Here is a 21,420-nt window from a genome sequence, read left to right on the forward strand (position 1 = left end):
GGGCTCAGTCTCACAACCCTGAGATCACTACCTGAGCCAAAATCAAGAGTGGAATGCTTAACTGACTGAGCCACCCAGGCTCCCCTTAGTTGGCTCCTTTGGCAATCAGCCCCTATCCTTAAGTGGTTTCCCAAAGTCCCTTCATTAACACAACAAAAGACATCTTTATCATTCTTAACACTTAGGAAATTCCCAGGGTTTGGGGAGCTATGAGTCAGGAACTGTAGGCAAGTCCACATATATATGCAAAATATATACAAAGACCAAATACATACGAGAGATAATTTTTTGGTCGTCTGAATGACCAAACATGTATTTCTTATAAGTCACAGTATCACAGGCACTTAGCTTATTTCTTTTCTATAAATAACGCTATCATTAACATCATTTAATGTAACTTTGTCTACTACGCTGAATATTTCTTAAAGAGCTAAGTAAGTTTCAAGGATTTTCATATACTTGCCACATTGCTCTCCAGAAAACATTCTACTAACTTCACTCTCTCCAGCATAAGTTCCCATTTCATAAGTTTCTGTTTGTGCTAACACCGAGTAATAGTCTTTTAAATGAGTAAAAAATATTGTATGGTGAGTACCATAACATCATAAAATTAAAAAAATAAAAAATAAATGAGTAAAAAATGAGGTCATAGGGGAACATATGCGGGACAGAATAGAAGTTAGTACAATGTTTCCTGGAGCGCAGTCTTGCCAGAGTACAACAACCCTTGAAACTCATCTAGGCTTTGAAATATATAAAATATTTATAAGACTATTATTCAGATGAGCAGTTCTCACTTGGGAGTCTCATGTCGTTGCAATTAGGTGACAACTGAAACTGTATATCTGCTGTGGTCTCTTTGTTCACATGTTTAGAACTTCAGCTGGGATAAACCAAATTTCTGGGGGCTGGCTACACATCTCTGTATCCCAGACATTCTCTTCACATGTCTGACTTGGGCTTACTCACAGAATGGTGACTTAAGGTAGTTGGACTTCTTACATATCTGCTGACTTCCACCAGATCAAGCTTTCTAAGAGACAGAGGGCAGAAACTGCAAGACTACTTAGGACTGACTTGGAAGTTACCCAGGTATCATGCCAACTGCCTGCTGTTGGTCTAAAGCAAGTCACAAAGACAACTCAGATTCAAAGGGAAGAGACTACACAAGGGCACAAATACTGGGAGACGTGGAGGGGTGTGTGTGTCTATATAACTTTTTTTAATTGGCATTTCTTTCAGAAAACTTTTTCAAATGTTTACTGACTGTTAATAAACCATGTAGTTAATTCTCAAGTTGCTATGAATGCTTCTTATTTAATGCAGGAAAATCCTGAAGAAGGAAGGGCCAGTATTTACAAATCAGTGATCATCAACACATCTAAGGAGATGATGTGCTTCAGTGACTATCCCATCCCAGATCATTATCCTAACTTCATGCCCAACTCCCAGGTCCTCAAGTATTTCCGGATGTATGCCAAAGAATTTGATCTTCTAAAGTATATTCGCTTTAAGGTAGGGAATTTTCTGGGTGTCTCTGTGTTTGAAGTTGTTTGTAAAATAAATGAAGAATGTGGCTTAATTTACCCGTGCCTATGTGTAAAGACTGGCTTAATATGCCCATGTATCTATCCTATCCAGAAAAAGACCATTCTTTTGTCTTCTCTGTGCCTGTCTCTGTCCATGGAAAGGTCCTTTTTCTATATATTTTGGCTGCAGATCCTAGAAGCCACCTGCCAGAATGTTTTCATTCCTTCACTTTATGCTATTTGATTGCAATAAAACAAATGAGGGCAAGTGTTTTCCTGGTTACGGAGGGGAACTGACGGGTATGGAAACTTCTGGGTCCACCACAGCTTATCTGCTGCTGCTTAGCCCTTTTATACTTTCTGAAGTACTTGCCAGTGCATTTTTTTTAATTTAAATTCAATCAGCCAACATATCCTTAGTCTCAGGTGTAGTGTTCAACAATTTATCCGTTGCGTGTAACACCCATTGCTCATCAGATCACACCAATGCATTATTTTTATGTGATCACAAACAACCTAGTGAAGCAGTTATTGGGAAGTTATTGAGGAAGCCAAGAAATTAACTCTGGTGTAGAGGGAAGAACACTAATTGGGGAACAAAAACTTGAGTTCTACTCTTTGCTCTACCACTAATCAACTTGTGGCTTCAGACAAGTAAGTTCCTCAACTTTGACGTCTCTTGTTCTCTTGTTTGTAAAAATTTTCTTGTTGGTAAAACAGGCTGATTATATCAGATCAGTTCAATGGTTCCTTCCTGTTGTTAAGTCTTCCTTGATTTTTCTATCATCCTTTTTTTCAAAGATTTTATTTTATTTATTCATGAGAGACAGAGAGAGAGGGAGAAGCAGGCTCCCCATGGAACAGGGAGCCCGATGCAGGACTTGTTCCCAGGACCCCAGGATCACAACCTGAGCCAAAGGCAGACGCTTAACCGACTGAGCCACCTAGGAGCCCGATTTTTCTATCATCTTTAACCATGGCCATAGAAGAACACATATTTCTGACAGCTGGCAAAAAGCCTAAATATTCTACATTCCTTTTTCCCCTTGTGATGAGAACTATTCGGATCTACTCTCTTAACAACTTCCAAATATGCCATACAGCAGTATTGTCAATAGTCGTCACGTTGTACATTATTATATCCGCAGTGCTTATTTATCTTATAACTGGAATTTTGTACCTCTTGACCATCTGCATCCAATTCCCCACTCCCACCTCCCTTCTGCCTTCTGATCGTTCTGCTAAATCATCACTTTCTCTATTTAACAAGGATAATAAACTGGTAATATCCAGTGACAACTTCCAAAGTAAGTCTTTTATAGTTCAGTGACTTCCCTTGTTGTTAAACACATTTAACAAGTTTGTTGCCATACTAATCGGTGGAGACACAAAGACCGAAAGAAGCCAATGATTTCATAGCCTAGTTAAGAAGATATAAGAATGAAGAAAAAAATTTCTATAAATTTAATGAAAGTAAAGAGTTACAGGGTAATAAATGCCTTAGAGATTTATATATTGTTAGCTCAGAGGAAGGGTGCGTAACCCATCAGGGCATGAGACAATAGGCACCAGGGAAGTTTTTTTAGAGGAGATAATATGTAAGCTAAATGTTGAAAGGTAAGTAGGAATCTGCCAAATGAAGAAATAAAAGATGACCCATGCAGAGGCACAAGCCTGTGTTAGAGCAGGAACCTTAAAGAGAAGAACTCTAAATAGCGCAGGATGGCTAGGTTCTACCGATACGGTATCTCTAGGAGTCCACCAAGACATTGCGGTCAGAGACCCTAGAACCACATAGGAATACACTCTTAATGTTTCCTTAGGCTGGATAGAAAAACCCATTTTTTAAACCTAAAAATTATACCACTGACTATCCCATCTTGCAGCCTCTTTCTTTATAATCACTTGTAAAATTGGCATTTATGGGAGCCAAAGAGAGGATCATTGACTCAGTCACGAGTTTAAGCCTAGACAGTGAGAACAGGACTTGGGATAAAAAGATACCAGAGGGTCCCAGGATGTCTGGGGGTCAGGAGAGGAGTAGGCATTTAGTGCATGGAGTGCCTTAGAAGCACAGGAGAAACCTACGTTCTGTTCACGCGTCTCATGACATCTTAGGGCATGGTCTAAGAGAACGAGTAATTTGCACTTTTCTAGAAGCAGAGGAGAGTGCAACATTAACCTGCCAACTATTTTATTTAGCCTGTCTCATGGGAGTTTTCTCACTCTGACCATAGCCCCGGACAAAGAAGTTCTTATGTGTGGAATATGAAAATCAAATATCGCTGCATGAGCTCTATTATGTGATATTAGCCCTTTGTGTAACACTCTGCAAGGAGAGTCATGTCAGGGAAGATGTCCACTGTATTGGCTGTGGTTAGTCTCCTGGAGCTATCACTTTTCTTTTCAGACCACTGTGTGCAGTGTGAAGAAGCGGCCTGATTTCTCCACTTCAGGCCAATGGGAGGTAGTCACAGAATCTGAAGGGGAAAAGGAGGTACATGTCTTTGATGGAGTCATGGTTTGCACTGGCCATCACACCAATGCTCACTTACCCTTGGAAAGCTTTCCTGGTGAGTAGCCTACAAGGAAGGAAACCCTTGAGCCATGCCTGTGAGCTGATCTCTGAGGAAATGGGAGGATTGTGGCCTGAGTGATTCCTACCTAAGGATGAGAAGAAGTTTATCCTAATTCTGCATGTTTCCCTGAAAGATGTTGGGGCAACTTTGATTACTGCCATTTGGGAGGTAACAATAACATTAATTTTGGAGACTAGAGAAGAATAAGAGGGCTCTATCTTTGGTTTCCCAACAACCTTAGTTTTTCTAAGGAGCAAAAGAAAGAACATGGAGTTGATCCGTATTAGGTTGAATAAAGACTTTTTCAGCAATCAAGGAAACAAACAAATACTGAGCTTCTAAGGAGGAAATGAAAACTCAAGGAATTCATTTATAGATTTTGACCTGGATTTTCATTTTGAAAAAAGCAACACAAAAAAAAGCACTCTAGTATACTCTAGAGTATATGAAACCATATGTACTCCAATTGAAAGGGGAGTAGGTATTTAAATATGAAAAGACAAAAGAGAAAGGAGGTTTTCTGCAGCAGTTTGGATTTGGGAGTCTACAAGTCCAAAATACAAGCAGATCCTGAGTTAAGCAGACTATCCGTGGTAAGGAAGTCACAAGGTTCTGCTCTGAGACTGTGAGAAAAGAAAATAGGCAAAAATATTCAGAAAGGCAAGCATGCAGCTGAGTAAAGGGAGAACAGATGGAGGTGTGTGCTTAAACTCTACCCACTGCCAGCAAAGTGAATGCTTTGGCAAATGATAGCAGATAAGCCTCATCCGATAATTCTTTTCCCTTCTCTTGCAGGAATTGAGAAGTTCAAAGGACAGTACTTCCATAGCCGAGACTATAAGAATCCAGATATTTTCACTGGAAAGAGAGTCATTATAATTGGCATTGGGAATTCTGGAGGGGATCTGGCTGTGGAAATTTCCCACACAGCCAAGCAGGTTTGAATCAGTAAATTATTTACTTTGCTTCATCAAGGAAGCAGTATGTAGACCCAACATGGAGTATGAATGCCTCTGCACATAGCCCATCCGTGCCAATGGCAAACACAGGGCTTGGCTCCGTTGCCTCAGTTGGCAACATTATGACGATGATATGATGGAGCCAGTGTTCCCTGTTAGATTCCCATCATTCCTGTTGACCTCACACTAAAGAATCCCAATTATCTCAATCAGCTGTCTCTTCTGAGTATGCCTCTGACTTTGAAGACCAAGCAGTTGCCCGGGGAGCTTGGTCAAATGCAGCATTCAGAGTATGGCTCCTGTTTAGGCTAGCGGAAAATGCCACACTCTCATATGAAGGAAAGCACACTGGTTCAGCGGAAGGCTTTGCACTCAGAGGATGGTGGGGGAATTTTCCTCTTCACTCCCCAAATGGAAAATAGAAACAGTCTAATCTTTCCGAAGACAACGTGGATATTGGTATGAAAAGCATCCATGCTGTAGCATGTGCAAGGAGTTCACCCCAGCCTTTGCATACAGTTAGATATCAGAATGACATTCACTCTAAAGCAATTTCTGTGTCCTAGAGTTTTTTGTTTTGTTTTGTTTTTTGGGTTCCAGATTTGCACTCCAGTGTTAAAAAAAAAAAAAAAAAGACCTGGGCTGTTTTGGTTTTTGTAGCACAGATTTTGTGCTGGAAAGAAAATGACTTCATTATAAACTCCTAGAAAAAGACATGTCATTTTATATCTTGTTATTCATGTCTGTATTGAATAACTTTGTTGGCAATAGGTAAGTGTCTGGCATTTTCCAGTAACTTTAATTAAGCTGTGTTTAGCAGCTTAATTAAACATTTAACAAATATGTTTCATCTTTTTAAAATAGAAGTTTAATGTCACGACTTTGTTAAGTGACCTTTACCCAGAAAATCCATTCAGTAACACTTCTCAGTATTATCCCCATCTATTGCCACAAAAGTAATTTCATATGTTGCCCTATAAATTAGTTCAACAAGCTTGATCAGGAAATAGGTATATAAACAAAAAAAGGTAAAAATTTTTATAGGTGTTATGATGAAAGAGTGTGTAAAGTATATGATGGGGACCCAAAGCATGAGTCTTCTTTAGTATCACTGGCTTATCACATGGTCAGTTATAAGGGAGCTGGGCCTTCCATACACTGAGGAACTGCAGATTGCCAAAGGAAACATCCAGAGTGGATGGAGATAAGGTGGCTGTGTCTGAGAAGGCCTGGGGACAACACACTGTACAACCATGTCTGCACGGCAGGGCTGACACCAGCACACCCATTCTGTGAAGAGAAAACACCCATTTCTTATAAAACAACGTTACTTACATTTTTTTCATATAAATCCAGGCTTGTAAATACGGTGTTTGCTTAAAACAAGGTATACATGGAAAACTGAAATGAGAAGTATGATGAAAGCCATTAAGCATTTATTGAATGTTTACTATATGCCCCACCCTTTGCAGGTGGTGCACTATTCTCACAACAGCCTTGGGATGTATTATTTTCACTACTTCATACACAGGGAATCTGTTAATTGAGACGCTGAGCATTTACTCACATACTTATATAACAAAAGTGATACAGACTTGCACACAAAGCTGTGTGATTCCTAAGACCGTGCATGCTCTTCCAACTGTGCTTAATCATCAGACTGTGTAAGGTTACCATCAGTGAGAATGTAGGAGTGAAGTACATTATTATCCCTCTGTAGCCTGGTCACCTTTTTATATGAGAGTTTATAGACAAAAGACCATGGAGCGGGTACTTATTATGTACCTTACAATTCTGGAAACTATCTCCAGAGAGTTTTGTAGAGAAAGTGATACTTTCACCAGGTAATTGAATGTCAAAACTTTATCAGCTCTGAACACGGACCGTAGCGAGCAGAGAACACCTAAAGACTGACCAGCTTCCTGTTGTTCTACTAGTGATCTGCAGTTTTTCCATTAAATAATCAATGAAACACTTCTTCAAGGACAGGCTTTGGGGTCATCAGACCTGGGTTGGAAATTCAACTCTACCACTTAATAACTGTATGATTTCAGGCAAGCTATTCATTTTCTCCATGCCTCTCATCCGTAAAATGGGGATAATAATACCCACTTCAAGAGGCTGTTGTATTGATTAAGTAAGAATATAGATTAAAGGACCTGGCACAGTGAGTTACAGGTCACAATTCTCAATAAATAGAAGCAATGATGATGTGTTGGGGAGACTGAAAGATATCTATGCTGTACCTCCCAGCCTGGAGGAAAAGGTTTTGCAGAGACAGAAGTGTAAAAAATTTAGTATCAGTAGAAATGATAAATAACAGGGGTTTTTGGTAATAATGCAAATAATGTCAAAGGCAAAAGAGACTGAGGATTATAGATTAAATGGTGTCCAATTGCTTTCAGTTCTACTGCTCCCCGATTTTAAAAGAGTTGGGCAGGTTAAGTGCTAGAGAAGTTCAAAGCAGGGAGAAAAATTATCAGGCAGAATGGTCAGTGGCGTCTTATGGAGGAAGGCACACTTATCTGGATCTTAACAATAAATAGGCTTTGGAGAATTAAGAAAATAAGTGGCTTTTCAAGGAGGCATAATGACATTAAACAGAAATGCAGTGGTGACTGAGAGAAAGACACGTTCTTGGTCAGTGAGTGTACTAATTTCATTGTATTCTTAGTGTTTAAAAAGGTAAATTGCAGGAAATAAAAAAAAAATTGCGCAGGGACTAAAAAGACCGACAAATGAGTTTGAACTTAGTCTTGAAGAGAGTGGGGTGCTATTAAAGGATTATGAGCAGAGAATGAGAAATGCAAACAACTTTTCCCCCATGCCCCAGGTTTTCCTCAGCACCAGGAGAGGGTCTTGGATCCTGAATCGTGTATCCGACTATGGATATCCTTTTGATGTGTTATTCTCTTCTCGATATAAACGTTTTCTTTCGAAGATTTGTGGTCAGTCATTAGTAAACAGTTTTTTGGAGAAAAAGATGAACCAAAGGTTTGACCACGAGATGTTTGGCCTAAAGCCTAAACACAGGTATGTTACCACGATGGGAGTGGGGCAGTGATGCCCAAGGCGCAGGAATAAGGACTGTTCACACAGGCTAACCACAGAGCTACTTCTACCCATACATTAAGAAAATCCACCGATCTGAGATCAGATTTCTACCTTGCGCCTTATAGAAGTCCAAGATCTACTGTAATCTGTAATCTTCAGCCTATGATTCTCCTTGGCATTAACCATTTGATCATTTCCTCAGATATAAGTTCTTTTTACACACTACCCAGTAACAACCAAATGGTAGCAGATGGCAGTGTATAATATAATTCACTCATTCATCCCACAAACACTGAGCACCAGTTATGAGCCAAGCATTATGCTGCGCATGAGAATACAGAGACTAAAGACCTAATAGTAATACTAGTACAAATAATAACACCTTACTTTTCTGAGGACTTATTATAAGACAAGCACGTTGCTAAATGAGTTCCATGTATGATCTCATTTAATGCTCACAACAACCCTATAGGTTAGAAGTATTTTTTTAACCTCTATTTTGCAGATATAAAAACTGACACCTAGAGAAACTAATTCGTCTGAGGTCACACAAGAAATAAATGTCAGACTCGAGAAATGGATCTTACCTTAAGTACTCTAAGGAGAAGACAGGCAAGAGAGCATGATAAATGCATGGAGTGTTCTGGGGGTACGAACTATGGGAGACCTCACACAGTCAAGGAGACAGACTGTGAAAGCATTTCTAGAGGCTGATTTTAAATGCTTTTTTCCAACTCTTCATTTTTTTTAAACGTTCAGATTTACTTACTCCAAAATAGTAAGTACAATGAGTACCCATGTACCTTTCACTTAGATTCACCTATCAACAGTTTGCTACATTTGCCTTCTCTCTCTCCCTCTCTCTGAAAATAGATAAATCCCCACATATACACCATCCATCCATCCATAAATGCATACGTACATATTTTTCCTAAACCATTTGAGAGTAAGTCACAGTCACTAAGACACTTTGCCCTACATTCTAGGCATTCTCCCACATAAACGTAACAGAGTGCCCACACAGGAAATTCAGCATTGATAAAATAGTTTTATACATACAATCTAATATATCACATATTCAAATTTTCTAAATGTTTCCCAAAATATTATTTACAGCTCTCTTATTTTTAAATCTAGAATCCTTTCAGGAATTACCCAATTGCATTTAATTGTCAGGTCTCTTTAGTCTCTCTTCATCCGAAATAATTTACCATTTTTTGACATAGGCTTTTTTGAAAGAATTGAGCCAACTGTTTTATAGAAAATCTCTAAATTTGGACTCACATACTTGTCCTACCTTTATTATAATCTGGTTAAGCATTTTGGCAGAAATACTCATAGGTTATGTTGTATCTTCTTGGTGGATGACACCAGCATCCACATCATATTAATTTCTCCCGTATTAATGAGGTTAAATTTGATCACTTGGATAAGGTGGCACCTACCAGGTTTCTCCTCTGTAAAGATGTTTTCCCTTTGATCAGTGGGGTGATACTTTGAGACTGTGTTCTTTCACTCATTAATTTCACCCAGTTATGGAAACCGTAGCATCCATAACTTTGGTGGTTATAAAATTAATTGAGGCTTTATGGAATAATAGGAGCTAGCCAAGTAAGGAGGGAAAGGAAGTTGCATTCTAATTCTAACTACAAGGTCTTAGAATAGTGAAAAATACATTTTGCTCTGCGACTTGCATGTCGTCTGGTTTGGCCAGACTGTAATAAAATGGCAAAGGTGAAAGAGTGATTGAGCACATCTCCAGGCTCACCAGACAGGTATATTAAAACCTCTGTGGGGCGCCTGCGTGGCTCAGTCGTTAAGCGTCTGCCTTCGGCTCAGGTCATGATCCCCAGATCCTGGGATCGCGCCCCGCATCGGGCTCCCTGCTCGGCGGGAAGCCCGCTTCTCCCTCTCCCACTCCGTCTGCTTGTGTTCTCTCTCTCGCTCTGTTTCTCTCTGTCAAATAAATACATAAAACATTTAGAAAAAGAGGAAAAAAAAAAACCTGTGTATACTCTGCTAACTGAAACATTTGGAATCAAGAGTCTAGAGGCATTGAAAGATTTCAAGCAAGTGAGTGACCTAATAATAAATACATTTTGGAACAACCACTCCAAAAATGATGTAGGAGATAGACTGAAGGGGGATGGAGCAGGAGGCCCTACAGACAATTGTAATGGTCTAGGTAAGATAGAAAACAGAAAACACTACTCTGGAGATACTAAGTGGAGAAAGGGAAAAGCCTGTGTGACCAGACAGAACACTTAAGTTTTGTGGCTTAGGCAACTATGTAGATGGTGGTACTGTTTGTGAAAAGCAGTAAGCTCAGAGAGAAAGATGAAATCATGAGGTCAGAATAAGAACAGAAACTGTACCTAAACTCTAAAGGTTAGAGTCAAAGCGTAACTAAATGCAACAGACCAGTAACAGTAATGCCATGTTCCTGAGGCTTGGCCATCTCTGTCTGAACATGATGTGCTGAGAATTCTCAGAGCCTATTAACGCAAGGGCCCAGCGATCCAGACTGATTTTTAGAAAGGTCCAAGACACTAGAAACCCTAATTTTTTTTGGGGGGGACAGTATTTATCCTATGCCTTCTCTACGAAAATAGTACTTAGGAGGCCCAGAGGCTCCCAAGGAATTCATGGAAAACCATTTTGACATACATTCTAAAATCCTAGTCTGTGTAATCTTGGGCAAGCCACTTCTGTAGGCCTCAATCTCCTCATCTCTAAACTTGGATAATGACACCTGTCCTGCCTCCTTCATTGGGTTTGTGTGAGACTCCAATAAGTGAATGTATAGAGAATCAATTTATAAGTATAAATCCCTATATACAGGTCATTTGAAAATGATGGTTTAATTCTAGCTCTTGGGCCTTTGAAACTAGAAATGAGACTCAATAGAATGCAGATAGTCCAGTTCTCCAGACCTACTGATCTGTGGATAGAATCTATGGGCCTGTGGCCTTATCATATCACTGAGGATATTACTACTATTCCTTGAGAAACCATATATACACTCTTCAAATAAGACCATTCTTCTTTTACTTCTCCAATGTCTTTCTTTTATTTTATTTTATTTTATTTATTAGAGAGAGAGAGAGAGCATAAGCAGGGGAGGAGCAGAGGGAGAAGCAGAACCCCCACTGGCAGGGAGCCCGATGCGGGGCTCATTCCCAGGACCCTGGGATCATGACCGGAGCCGAAGGCAGATGCTTAACCGCCTGAGCCACCCAGGCGCCCCCGTCTTCTCTTTCAATACCATCCAGGTCCCAACTTCTGCTCTGAGATCCTAATCTGTGCCAAGCTGGTATACGTTAGAGCTTTCCCAAATTTCATGGATAGACCAGAGAGAGACCATTACCATATTGTTTAACCACCTCCATCAAAGTAGAATTTTACTGACATGTTACCAATGCCCATTTTGTTTTCCGCGTTTCTCTTTCTTCTGGTCTCACTACTTACAGAGCTCTGAGTCAACCTCTAATGCTGAATGATGACCTGCCAAATCGTATAATATCTGGCTTGGTGAAGGTGAAAGGAAACGTGAAGGAATTCACAGAAACGGCTGCCATATTTGAAGATGGCTCCAGGGAGGACAACATGGATGCTGTCATCTTTGCCACAGGCTATACTTTCGCCTTCCCTTTTCTGGAAGATTCTGTCCAAGTAGTCAAAAACAAGATTTCCCTATATAAAAACATCTTCCCTCCAAACCTGGAAAAGCCAACTCTTGCAATCATAGGCTTGATCCAGCCCTCGGGTGCCGTTATGCCCATTTCAGAGATGCAAGGACGCTGGGTCACTCAAGTATTTAAAGGTAAGTGACCGTGCAAGTTAACTCCCTAACTACTTAGTGGTATGTTTAGTTATGTTCATGTTCTTGCTTTTAAATAGCTAAACAGTGTGTAGGACTGTAACAGTGCCTGGCATGAAATCAGTGCTCAAAAATTATTTTTCAGTGAACATAAGAGTAATAACTTAGAACTGTAGACATAATATTGGAATCTCCTGGGAAATTTTCCACAAATACGTATGCTTTGCCTGGTGGTGTTTCTTTGACAAATCTAAGTGGGGCAGGCATACGATCTCTGAGAAAATATTCCTCCATTGATGCCAATAGTAGAATCCACTCATCTAGATTTTAGACAACTGATACCTATTTGTGAAGCGAAACAATGTAATCTTTCATTATACGGAAAAGCAAATATAGAAATGGTGTGATTTGATTTCAGCCAAAAATTAAGACCTGGTTAAAGACTAGTCCAGAATGTGTAAGATTCAACCTCTCAAATTCCTCCTTTCCCCCCTTTTATATCCCCTCTTTCAGTTTTGGCTAGGAGAACATGAGAAAAAACTTTGGCGTTTGGGATAATAGGCTAAATATGAGTCAGGAGAATGATATAGCTTCTAAAAGGCTTAATCATCTCTAGCAGCATTAAAGAATTATAATGTCATAGAACTTACAGTTGCTCTTCTCTAAGAACTTAAATTGTTCTTGTTTAAACTGGTCAGCACATACCCAAAGACCTATTTCATTTTATTTTACTTTTCCCAAAGACCTATTTTAAAAGTGAAACTGGGGTGCATGAAAAGGAGAGAGAGAAGAATGGTTAAGGGATTTGAAAACGACATTGGAAATACAACTGAAGGAGCCAGAGGGGTTTACCTAGAGAATATAAGATTCAGGGGCAATATGAGCGTTCCCTTCAAAGGTTTGTAGAATGTCCCATGGCAGAAGGATCTGATTTGCTCAGTATCACTTCCAAGGGTTGAACCAGAACCAAGGAGTGAAACTTTGAGGGTTGCACAAAATCAGCTTAACATTAAAAACAAACACACCAACCTATTTTTTTTTTTGGTCAGCTATTGCCATAGCAAGACGGAATGGGCTGCCTCTGCAATTGTGAAGAATCCAAGCAGAATAGGAAAAAGCTTATCTTTATAGGACTTTAGGCATAAAATGGGATCAAGAATTGTTCCTTCTTTCTCTGTGGGATAAAGCCTATTTGTTACAAAGAGTACAAATGTGGGCGTGGTTCCCCCCACTCTGCCCTTTTACTTCTTTCTTTATTTTTCATATACTTTTGGGACCATTTATTATTTCCTCTTGTCCATTATTTAATTTCCCAACTAGGAAGATGATGTTAGGGAGGACGAAGGTATTGGTTAGAAGCCAGAATAGGAGAAGTATCTTCCAAAGACAAAGTAGACTAGAGTAAGTTACTGTTGTTAATGTCATATTGTGGTGATGATGGGGTAAGGTGAATTATAACCTCCTTGGGTACAGAAATTATCCTGTATTGCTTTTGAGTTCTGCATGGCATAGTGATTGTTAATAGATTGTTATTCCCAGTGAGGTAATTTTACACTTAAAATTTTGATTTTCCTCTTTAGGGCTAAAGACATTGCCCTCACAAAGTGAAATGAAGGCAGAAATAACTAAGGCTCAAGAGGAAATTGCTAAAAGGTAAGAAATTCTCCCAGGAGGTATGTGGTTAATTTTTCTACTTAGTTCTTTTTTTTTTTTTTTTAAGATTTTATTTACTTTTTGACAGCGAGAGAGGGAACACAAGCAGGGGGAGCGGGAGAGGGAGAAGCAGGCTTCCCGCCCAGCAGGGAGCCCGATGCGGGGCTCCATCCCAGGACCCTGAGACCATGACCTGAGCCGAAGGCGGATGCCTTACGACTGAGCCACCCAGGTGCCCCAACTTAGTTCTTAATTAGAGTGATGTTATACTATATTTATTAATTTTTTTAAAGCTTTCTTTCTTTATATGAGAGAGAGTGAGCGAGCGAGCGAGCACGCAGCAGGGAGGGGCAAAGTGAGAGGGGGAGAGTCTCAAGCAGACTCCACCCTGCGGGTGGAACCCAACTCAGGGCTCAGTCTCATGACCCGGAGATCAGACCTGAGCCAAAACCAAGAGTCAGATGCTCAACCAACTGAGTCACCCAGGCGCCCTTATTGTATTATATTTAATCTTCCTTGTGTTATTTTAAGGATTTAGATAATATTTATTATTGCTTTTCTGGCAGTAAACTATCCTATTTCAACTTTCCTCCTGTCTTTCCTTTGACCCATTCTTGTCTAACTACCTTCTGACTGTGAGCAGTCTCCAGTAACCTCTATTGAGGGTCATCTATGTACACAAAGTGTTTTATGTGCACGAGTTTATTTAATCCTTGCAACAACCTACAAGGCTCGGGTGAATCCCTTTGGTGAAACCATGAATACTCAGCTCTTGCCTCCCTACTATAGGATAAATGCATGCCTCCAGACCCTTCAGCCAACATAATATCCATAAGGGGAAGCTCTCAAAATTCTTTCCTGTCTAGTCCCATTTCTATAAAATTAGTCCCATTTCAATAAATTCCAATTGGACCATCTGTTAGTTCCTCTAGAATTCCATCTCACCAATTCCACCTCAGATTTCTGTCATTTGTTCCTGTCCTCGTTTTTGGCTTCCTCAAGTTATCCCATCTAATCTCAATTAATTTGACTTGGCTTTCCTCTTCCTTTCTGTCCTACTGTTATTTTATTTTCCTGACAGGAAGTAAGAAGTTACCAGTTAGCTCTCTAAATCCCACTCCTCCCACAAGTATCTGTTACCACATTTTCCCCCTAAAAAGTTCTAGCTCTTCACATCTGTACTTAGTATTATCACTCCACCTGATTCTGTTTGGAGGGCCACTTCCTCTAGTGGGATGCGTCCTCCTCCCCCTCCTTTCAGTATTCCAAATTAGCACTGGCCCTGGGAAGGCGTGCTCTGTGGAGCCCACTACCACTGCCCTCATAAACAAGTGAAGATCCCAAACTTGAGCATTTTTGTGGGGAGTTCTCTCATAACATCAGAGTCCTCTGTATCTGGATGTGCTCCATTTGTCTCTCTCTGTCCACCCTTGTTTTCCACAACGTGCCTCCTCTACTGTAGGTAGCACCCGTAGATATTCCATGCTCATATTCCATACTCATTCCTGCTTTGCTCCTTCATTCTACTGCTCGCCTGACTTGTAACACTTCGCTGTTTGCTATCAGATATCTCCTCCACATCCTTCCAGGACTAATTGCTCTATCTTAACTACCCTCTTCTAACATTTATATTTAGCAATCTAAAACTACACAATATACCCAAACTCATATTCTGTTCTGCTTCATGTGTATCTGTCTTCTATCCTCCAGTAGATTATATAAGGTCCTTAAGGTGGGAGATAATGTCTTGTCTTTCTTCTCTGTTTTCTACAGCTCCCAGCCGAACAGGGAGCCAATAATAGGCACTCAGAAGCATTGATTGATTGATTGATTGATTGATTGAGTTGTTGATAGGCCATGGCTTTTGTCTTCTCTGCCTCAGGTACGTGGAGAGCCAACGCCATACCATTCAGGTAGACTACATAGATACCATGGAAGAGCTTGCTGATCTGGTGGGCGTCAGGCCCAATCTGCTGGCTCTGGCCTTCACTGACCCCAAATTGGCAGTACAGCTATTTTGGGGACCCTGCACTCCAATCCAGTATCGTCTTCAAGGCCCTGGAAAATGGGATGGAGCCCGAAAAGCTATCCTCACCACAGAAGATCGTATCAGGAAGCCAATGATGACTAGAGTGATTGAAAGCAGTAAATCCACGACTTCAGCAATAACAATGGCCAGGTTTATGCTGGCTGTTGTTTTCTTTGCTGTAATTATGACCTACTTTTAGCTGTCCCATTTGTCATTGCCCTCGTTTTCTTTGGAAAACCGGACCTACAGATGCCTGAAGAATCTGATGAGATTGAACCACTCTCAGCTTCACATTGCCCAGGAATCTACTTTCATTGCTTTTACCAAAGCATTAATCCTCTGTCCCCTTTTCCCTAGAGTGAGATGCTAGCTTTTCATTCATATATTGATTTCCCTCCCTTCCTTCTATGACCCATCACTTGCTCCTTTTAGTATCCCCTGAACTGTGAGCTCAGGTATTCTTTTAGCCATCTTTGTCTGTCCTTGGCGGACTTCTTGACATGTGGTATGTGCTTAATAAATGTTTGTTTTCATTTATCACATATTACGGTGGGGAGCGTAAGTCAATATCTGTATAAGAAATGGGTGACTCCGTGTAATTCTGTAGCTGATAAGATATGCTTTTCTATTAGAAGCGCAATCTTTTGTTTGTTTTTAATACTGTAACTAAATGTGTATCTCCTGACAGATAAGAGAAATAACGGTCTTGTATACATCTAAGATAAGATATATGAACACTCAACCATTTTATTTCACTAGCTACTCACTAGTATGTGTGATACCCGGTTCTTTCTACTCTTTTCCCGTAAGCAGCATGTCTTTTTTTTTCAATGAGAAAACTTTCTTCAGCTTTCTAGGCCCATGGGTCATTCTAATAATCTAGCATCTGCCAATAGGTTCAACTTGCTTGAAAACTTTGGGATTTCAAGTTAGCTGTCCTATCTTCCTTTGATCTCTTAGTTCCCATATAAGGATCCAATACGACTTTGTCTTAGATCCGTAGCTGCCAACTTTGGTAGTTGGCCTATGTATGTGATTTGATTTGTCATCCTTTACTCCTACTTTCTCCTCTCTACTCCCTCACACACACAGAGTCTAAGTAGTACTTATTCAAAGAGGTCATTATGTATTAATACAGGATTAAGGGGCGCCTGGGTGGCTCAGTCGTTAAGCGTCTGCCTTCAGCTCAGGTCATGGTCCCAGGGTCCTGGGATGGAGCCCCGTGTCAGGCTCCCTGCTCAGCGGGAAGCCTGCTTCTCCCTCTCCCATTCCCCCTGCTTGTGTTCCCTCTCTCGCTGTCTCTCTCTCTTGTCAAATAAATAAATAAATAAATACATACATACCTACATACATACAATCTTAAAAAAAAAAAAAAACCGAACAGGATTGAGGGATGCCTGGGTGGCTCAGCTGGTTGAGCGTCCGAGTCTGGTCATGATCTCAGGGTTGTGAGATCCTGCAGCAGGCTCAGATGCTGGGTGTGAAGTCTGCTTAAGATTCTCCTTCTCCCTCTCTCATTCCCCCTTCCCCTCTCTAAAAAATAAATTATAAATAAATAAATAGGATTGATGTTAACTAAATAGAGGGACGTTCTGCTTATAACAGTTCTTTTAATGTCATGCAATGTAGTTCTGAAAAACAGAGCAAATGAAATGAAAAGCAGAGACTTCCATTTATGGCCTAGGACTGCCGTTGATTCCTTTTTCTCATTTGCAGAAGCTTTGTTCTGTTTTTGTCCCACAAAGTTAAGTAAGTGTTAACTGTTAGGCACACCGAATTTCATCAGGAATGATACTGCATGTACCAGCCCGTCTTATATTCATAAATAAACTGTTCTGCAATACATTTTGCATTGCTGCCTATTACTTAACAAAAGGATAAATGTGAACAAGGAACAACATTAGAAAGTATTATCTTTCCCAGGGTGAATACACATAGGAGAACCAGAAATGTGAGAGCTACAACGTCCTCCTCATCATTGAACTCTGTACACAGTTCCATGCCATTTGGCCTAATTTACCTGTGGAAATTCCTTTGGAGAATTAGAGAACTGAGAAATGGTATTACTTCTTAGGTCTTTTTCCTTCCCTAAAACTTGTGATACTGATGATTTATCATCTATAAAAATAGACCCAGTATCTTAAAATCTGCAGATTATTCTAGTTCAAAAGTAAATGAACCTTGCTTCTTTTTCATTTTCTTCTTTTAACATATAAATTTGCCTCTTTTAACGGGTAAGCTTATTGAGTGAACAATCCTTTGATAATACAGTATCAGTAAGTATCCCAGTGTCCTCTTTTAAGTAAAAAGTATGTCATTCTAAATTCATTGACTCTCTCATTTTACTTACACTATGCAAGGTTACCGAAAAAAGAAAAAAATCATTGGTTAACTTCTAAACCAAGCCAAAAGTGAGAAATGAACAGGAAACTGAACTAAAAACAACTCAAGATACAAAGCCCTAGTTGCTGATGATTGTGTACTAATCTTCATTAATTTAACATACCTTGCTTTTCTAATTATGTTGAAAGGTTGTATCACTTTCCCATTATATATCATTTCCCATTATATTACACACACACACACACACACACACACACACATTCTTGTTGTGCCAGAAACTAAGAAAGTGCTCAAAAAGCAAAGTGACAGGGGTATTTCAAAGGGATACAGAAGCCAACCGAAAGTGGTCGCAATGGCCAAGGGCAAAACAATCTGAGCAACAAAATAAATGACCTAATGTGATGTATCCTGGATAGGAACTGGAACATAAGAGGAAATTTAAGTAACAGTTAAATAGGTGGGTGAGTGTGTTCTGGGGGTGCGGCCGCTGCTGCCACCACCGTGCAGAACCAGAGCAGGAGCCACGGCTGTGGGGGGCGGGGAGGATAGAGTCCCAGAAGTGGGATAACTGGATCAGAGGGTGGTTATCCCGGATATAACAGTGTGCGTCTCACTGCACCTTCAGTAGCACTGAGCAGACCGTCAGTATTTAAACAGACCGCATGATGCATGAGTACAAGCTAGTGGCCCTTGGTTTATAGGACGCATGGGAGGTCTGCTCTGACAGTTCAGTTTGTTCCTGGAATTTTTGTTGAAAAATATGACCCAACGATAGAAGATTCCTACAGAAGGCAAGTTGAAGTAGATTGCCAAAAGTGAATGCTCGAAATCCTGGACCCAGCAGGACAGAGAAATTTACAGTGATGGGGGATTTGTATATGAAGACTGGCCAAGGATTTGCACAAGCATATTCTACTACAGCTCAGCCCACGTTTAATGACTTAGAGGACCATTTGATGGGTAAAGGGCACAGAAGATGTTTCAGTGATTTTGGCTGGCAATAAACGCGACCCGGAAGATGAGGGAATAGTTGGCAAAGAACAGGTCAGAATTTAGCATGACAATGGCGTGACTGTGCCTTTTGAGAATCTTCTGCAAAGTCAAAGATCAACATTAATGAGATATTTTATGACCTGGTCAAAACAGATAAATAGGAAAACACCAGTGGAAAAGAAGAAGCCTAAAAAGAAGTCGTGTCTGCTGCTTTGGACCTGCAGTAAGCAGTAATCCTGGGCCAGATTACAGGAATGAACTGGTGCCTAACTGGGAAGCGCCAGCATTCCAGACTTCAAAAATTAAATCTGAAGAGGCTTCTCCTGTTTTATACATTTTGTGAATAACTGAAATCTTCTATTGGTTTCCACAAATTCTCTGGAGAAAAAAAACAAATGCTCTCTGTATAGCTCTTGGAATATGAGACAACAGTATTTCTCCTTTGAAACTGCAGTTATAACAGATGTGAAAATAAATATACTTAACTCTAATATGATCATACAAAAGACACGGATGCATTTTAAATGCCGGATAGTGCTAGTATAATCAAATGATTCCATACTGACCTTTTTTCCTAAAGATTTATTTCTTTTAGGGAGGGAGGGAGGGAGGGAGGGAGAGAGAGAGAGAGAGAGAGCGCGCGCCCACTGAGCGGGGGGAGGGGCAGAGGGAGAGGGAAAGAGAGAATCCCCAGCCAACTCCATGCTGAGCGCAGAACCCTTCGCAGGGCTTGATCTCATCACCTCAAGATTATGACCTGAGCCAAAACCAAGAATCAAGACGCCCAACCAAGTTACCTAGGCACCTCGCATATTGGCCTTTTTGTCATGATTTCTCCCTGTCAAACACTAAAAAGTTGAACCATTATACTTACATCTATAATTCTATAAATTATGAAATTTCCCTTCAAACTCATTGTAGCAGACAACTTTTTGAGTCATTGGCTTCATTGTATATTTTAAAAATTATGAAATATCATTCTGTCTTTATAGTCTACTTAAAATTGTGCATAATGCTTTGAAAAATGGGTCTTTTATAGGAAAAAAAACTGAGATAACTGATTTCTGTGGCTTTCAAAGCTAAAGTATATAATATACCAAACCAAATCTAATATTACTTCTTGTGTTTTACTGTCAGATTAAATTACAGCTTTTAAAAATGATTAAATCTTAGTACATTTAAAAAAAACTAAACAAATCAGAAGACACCTAAAACTAGGGGAAAAAGGGGAAAGAAAAAAAGAAAAAAGAAAAATATAAAAAAAAAAGACTATGATCAAATATGATCAGGCTGGTGCATAGATCAGTGCCACACACTAGATTCTGGGTGTACTTTGGTCTGTTAGAACAAAGTGCCTCCCAAAATTTTAAAGAAAGAAAAGCTTATATATGTACAAAAATAAGGGTTAAATACAATGAAGGGATGGAATATGATTGTAAAGATGAAAATTATAAAAGATTTTATAAAAGGAATTGATAAGATAGGAAGTTGTTTGAAAAAAGAAGGAAGAGGAATTTAAAAAAAAGGGAGAGAATATGATCAGGCAGGAGACTAGAACAAAGCCATACACTAGAGATTTAGGGTATATTTTGGTCTGTTAGAAGAAACTGTATCCCAAAATTTGAAAGCGAGAATAACTTACATATATGCCAAAAATAAGGCTAACTCCTATGAAGGGACAGAATATGACTGTAAAAACGAAAAATAAAAAATATTTTAAAAAAAGGGATTACTAAGATATTAGTTGAAAAAGGGGGAAAAAATTAAAAAAGAGAAAATTAAAAAAATAACTTTGAAAACTAAAGAATCTGTGGTAAAAAAGCTATGAATTCTATGTGCAGTATACCCCTAGCACTGGAGTTCTGCCGTTCTCATTGATCAGTAAACTTGGTCTTGGCTGGCCGTTCTTGCCGATCTTCTGGGGGAGGCTCCTGTTGCAGTGGTTCTCAGATGTCTTTGCCGGAGGCGGAATTACTACATAACAGGAGTTCAATAAATATTAGTTTATACTTTTGGAAGCACGCACAGTCCCCACCGGAGAAACACTGTTAGGGCAAGGCCCGATTTTGTTTTGGGCATCTCCGTACCTAATAACTCATACTATGCGGCTCTCAGTAGCACTCTATAAATAATGAATTAAGGACTACACCATTGATGATTATTGATCGAAGTTTCTATAATAAAGTTAAAGCATGCACTGCATTCCCCATTTTATAATGCAAAAAATCGAGGGCTGGAGAGGTTAGGTGGTGGTGAGTCAAGCGTAGCCAGGCCAGGAAATAAGAAAATAGGCCTGAGTCTTTCTATCCACAGGAGATGGTGTCACCCTCGCTATCCGGAAAGCTTCGAGCTTCAGAGATTCTAGGAAAGAACTGGTATAAATAAAATACATTTATGTGTGGTAAGGACTAATAAACTTTGCTTAGCTGCCTATTTTTTTTTTGAGATTATATTCGTTTAC

At 39.8% G+C, this 21,420-nt stretch overlaps 1 protein-coding gene and 1 pseudogene across 1 annotated transcript in view; both read left to right on the forward strand.

The window, feature by feature from the left end:
• Positions 1-16,906, forward strand: part of FMO5 (flavin containing dimethylaniline monoxygenase 5) — a 29,530-nt gene extending 12,624 nt beyond the window's left edge. Inside the window, exons 2-8 of the mRNA XM_088022309.1 lie at positions 1,327-1,515; positions 3,940-4,102; positions 4,904-5,046; positions 7,901-8,100; positions 11,592-11,944; positions 13,522-13,594; positions 15,477-16,906. Of these exons, the coding sequence (XP_087878435.1) occupies positions 1,327-1,515; positions 3,940-4,102; positions 4,904-5,046; positions 7,901-8,100; positions 11,592-11,944; positions 13,522-13,594; positions 15,477-15,822 (1,467 nt within the window). The 3' untranslated portion in view covers positions 15,823-16,906. The remainder of the gene's footprint in view (positions 1-1,326; positions 1,516-3,939; positions 4,103-4,903; positions 5,047-7,900; positions 8,101-11,591; positions 11,945-13,521; positions 13,595-15,476) is intronic.
• A 1,725-nt stretch (positions 16,907-18,631) lies between these two features.
• On the forward strand, positions 18,632-19,193 carry LOC148164472 (ras-related protein Rap-1A pseudogene; annotated as a pseudogene).
• The last annotated feature ends 2,227 nt before the right edge of the window (positions 19,194-21,420 follow it).

Source organism: Eumetopias jubatus, unplaced genomic scaffold (genome assembly GCF_037043125.1).
Source record: "Eumetopias jubatus isolate StellerSeaLion01/CBP00866 unplaced genomic scaffold, mEumJub1_p1.0 scaffold_4, whole genome shotgun sequence".
In the NCBI taxonomy this organism is placed as follows: domain Eukaryota; kingdom Metazoa; phylum Chordata; class Mammalia; order Carnivora; family Otariidae; genus Eumetopias; species Eumetopias jubatus.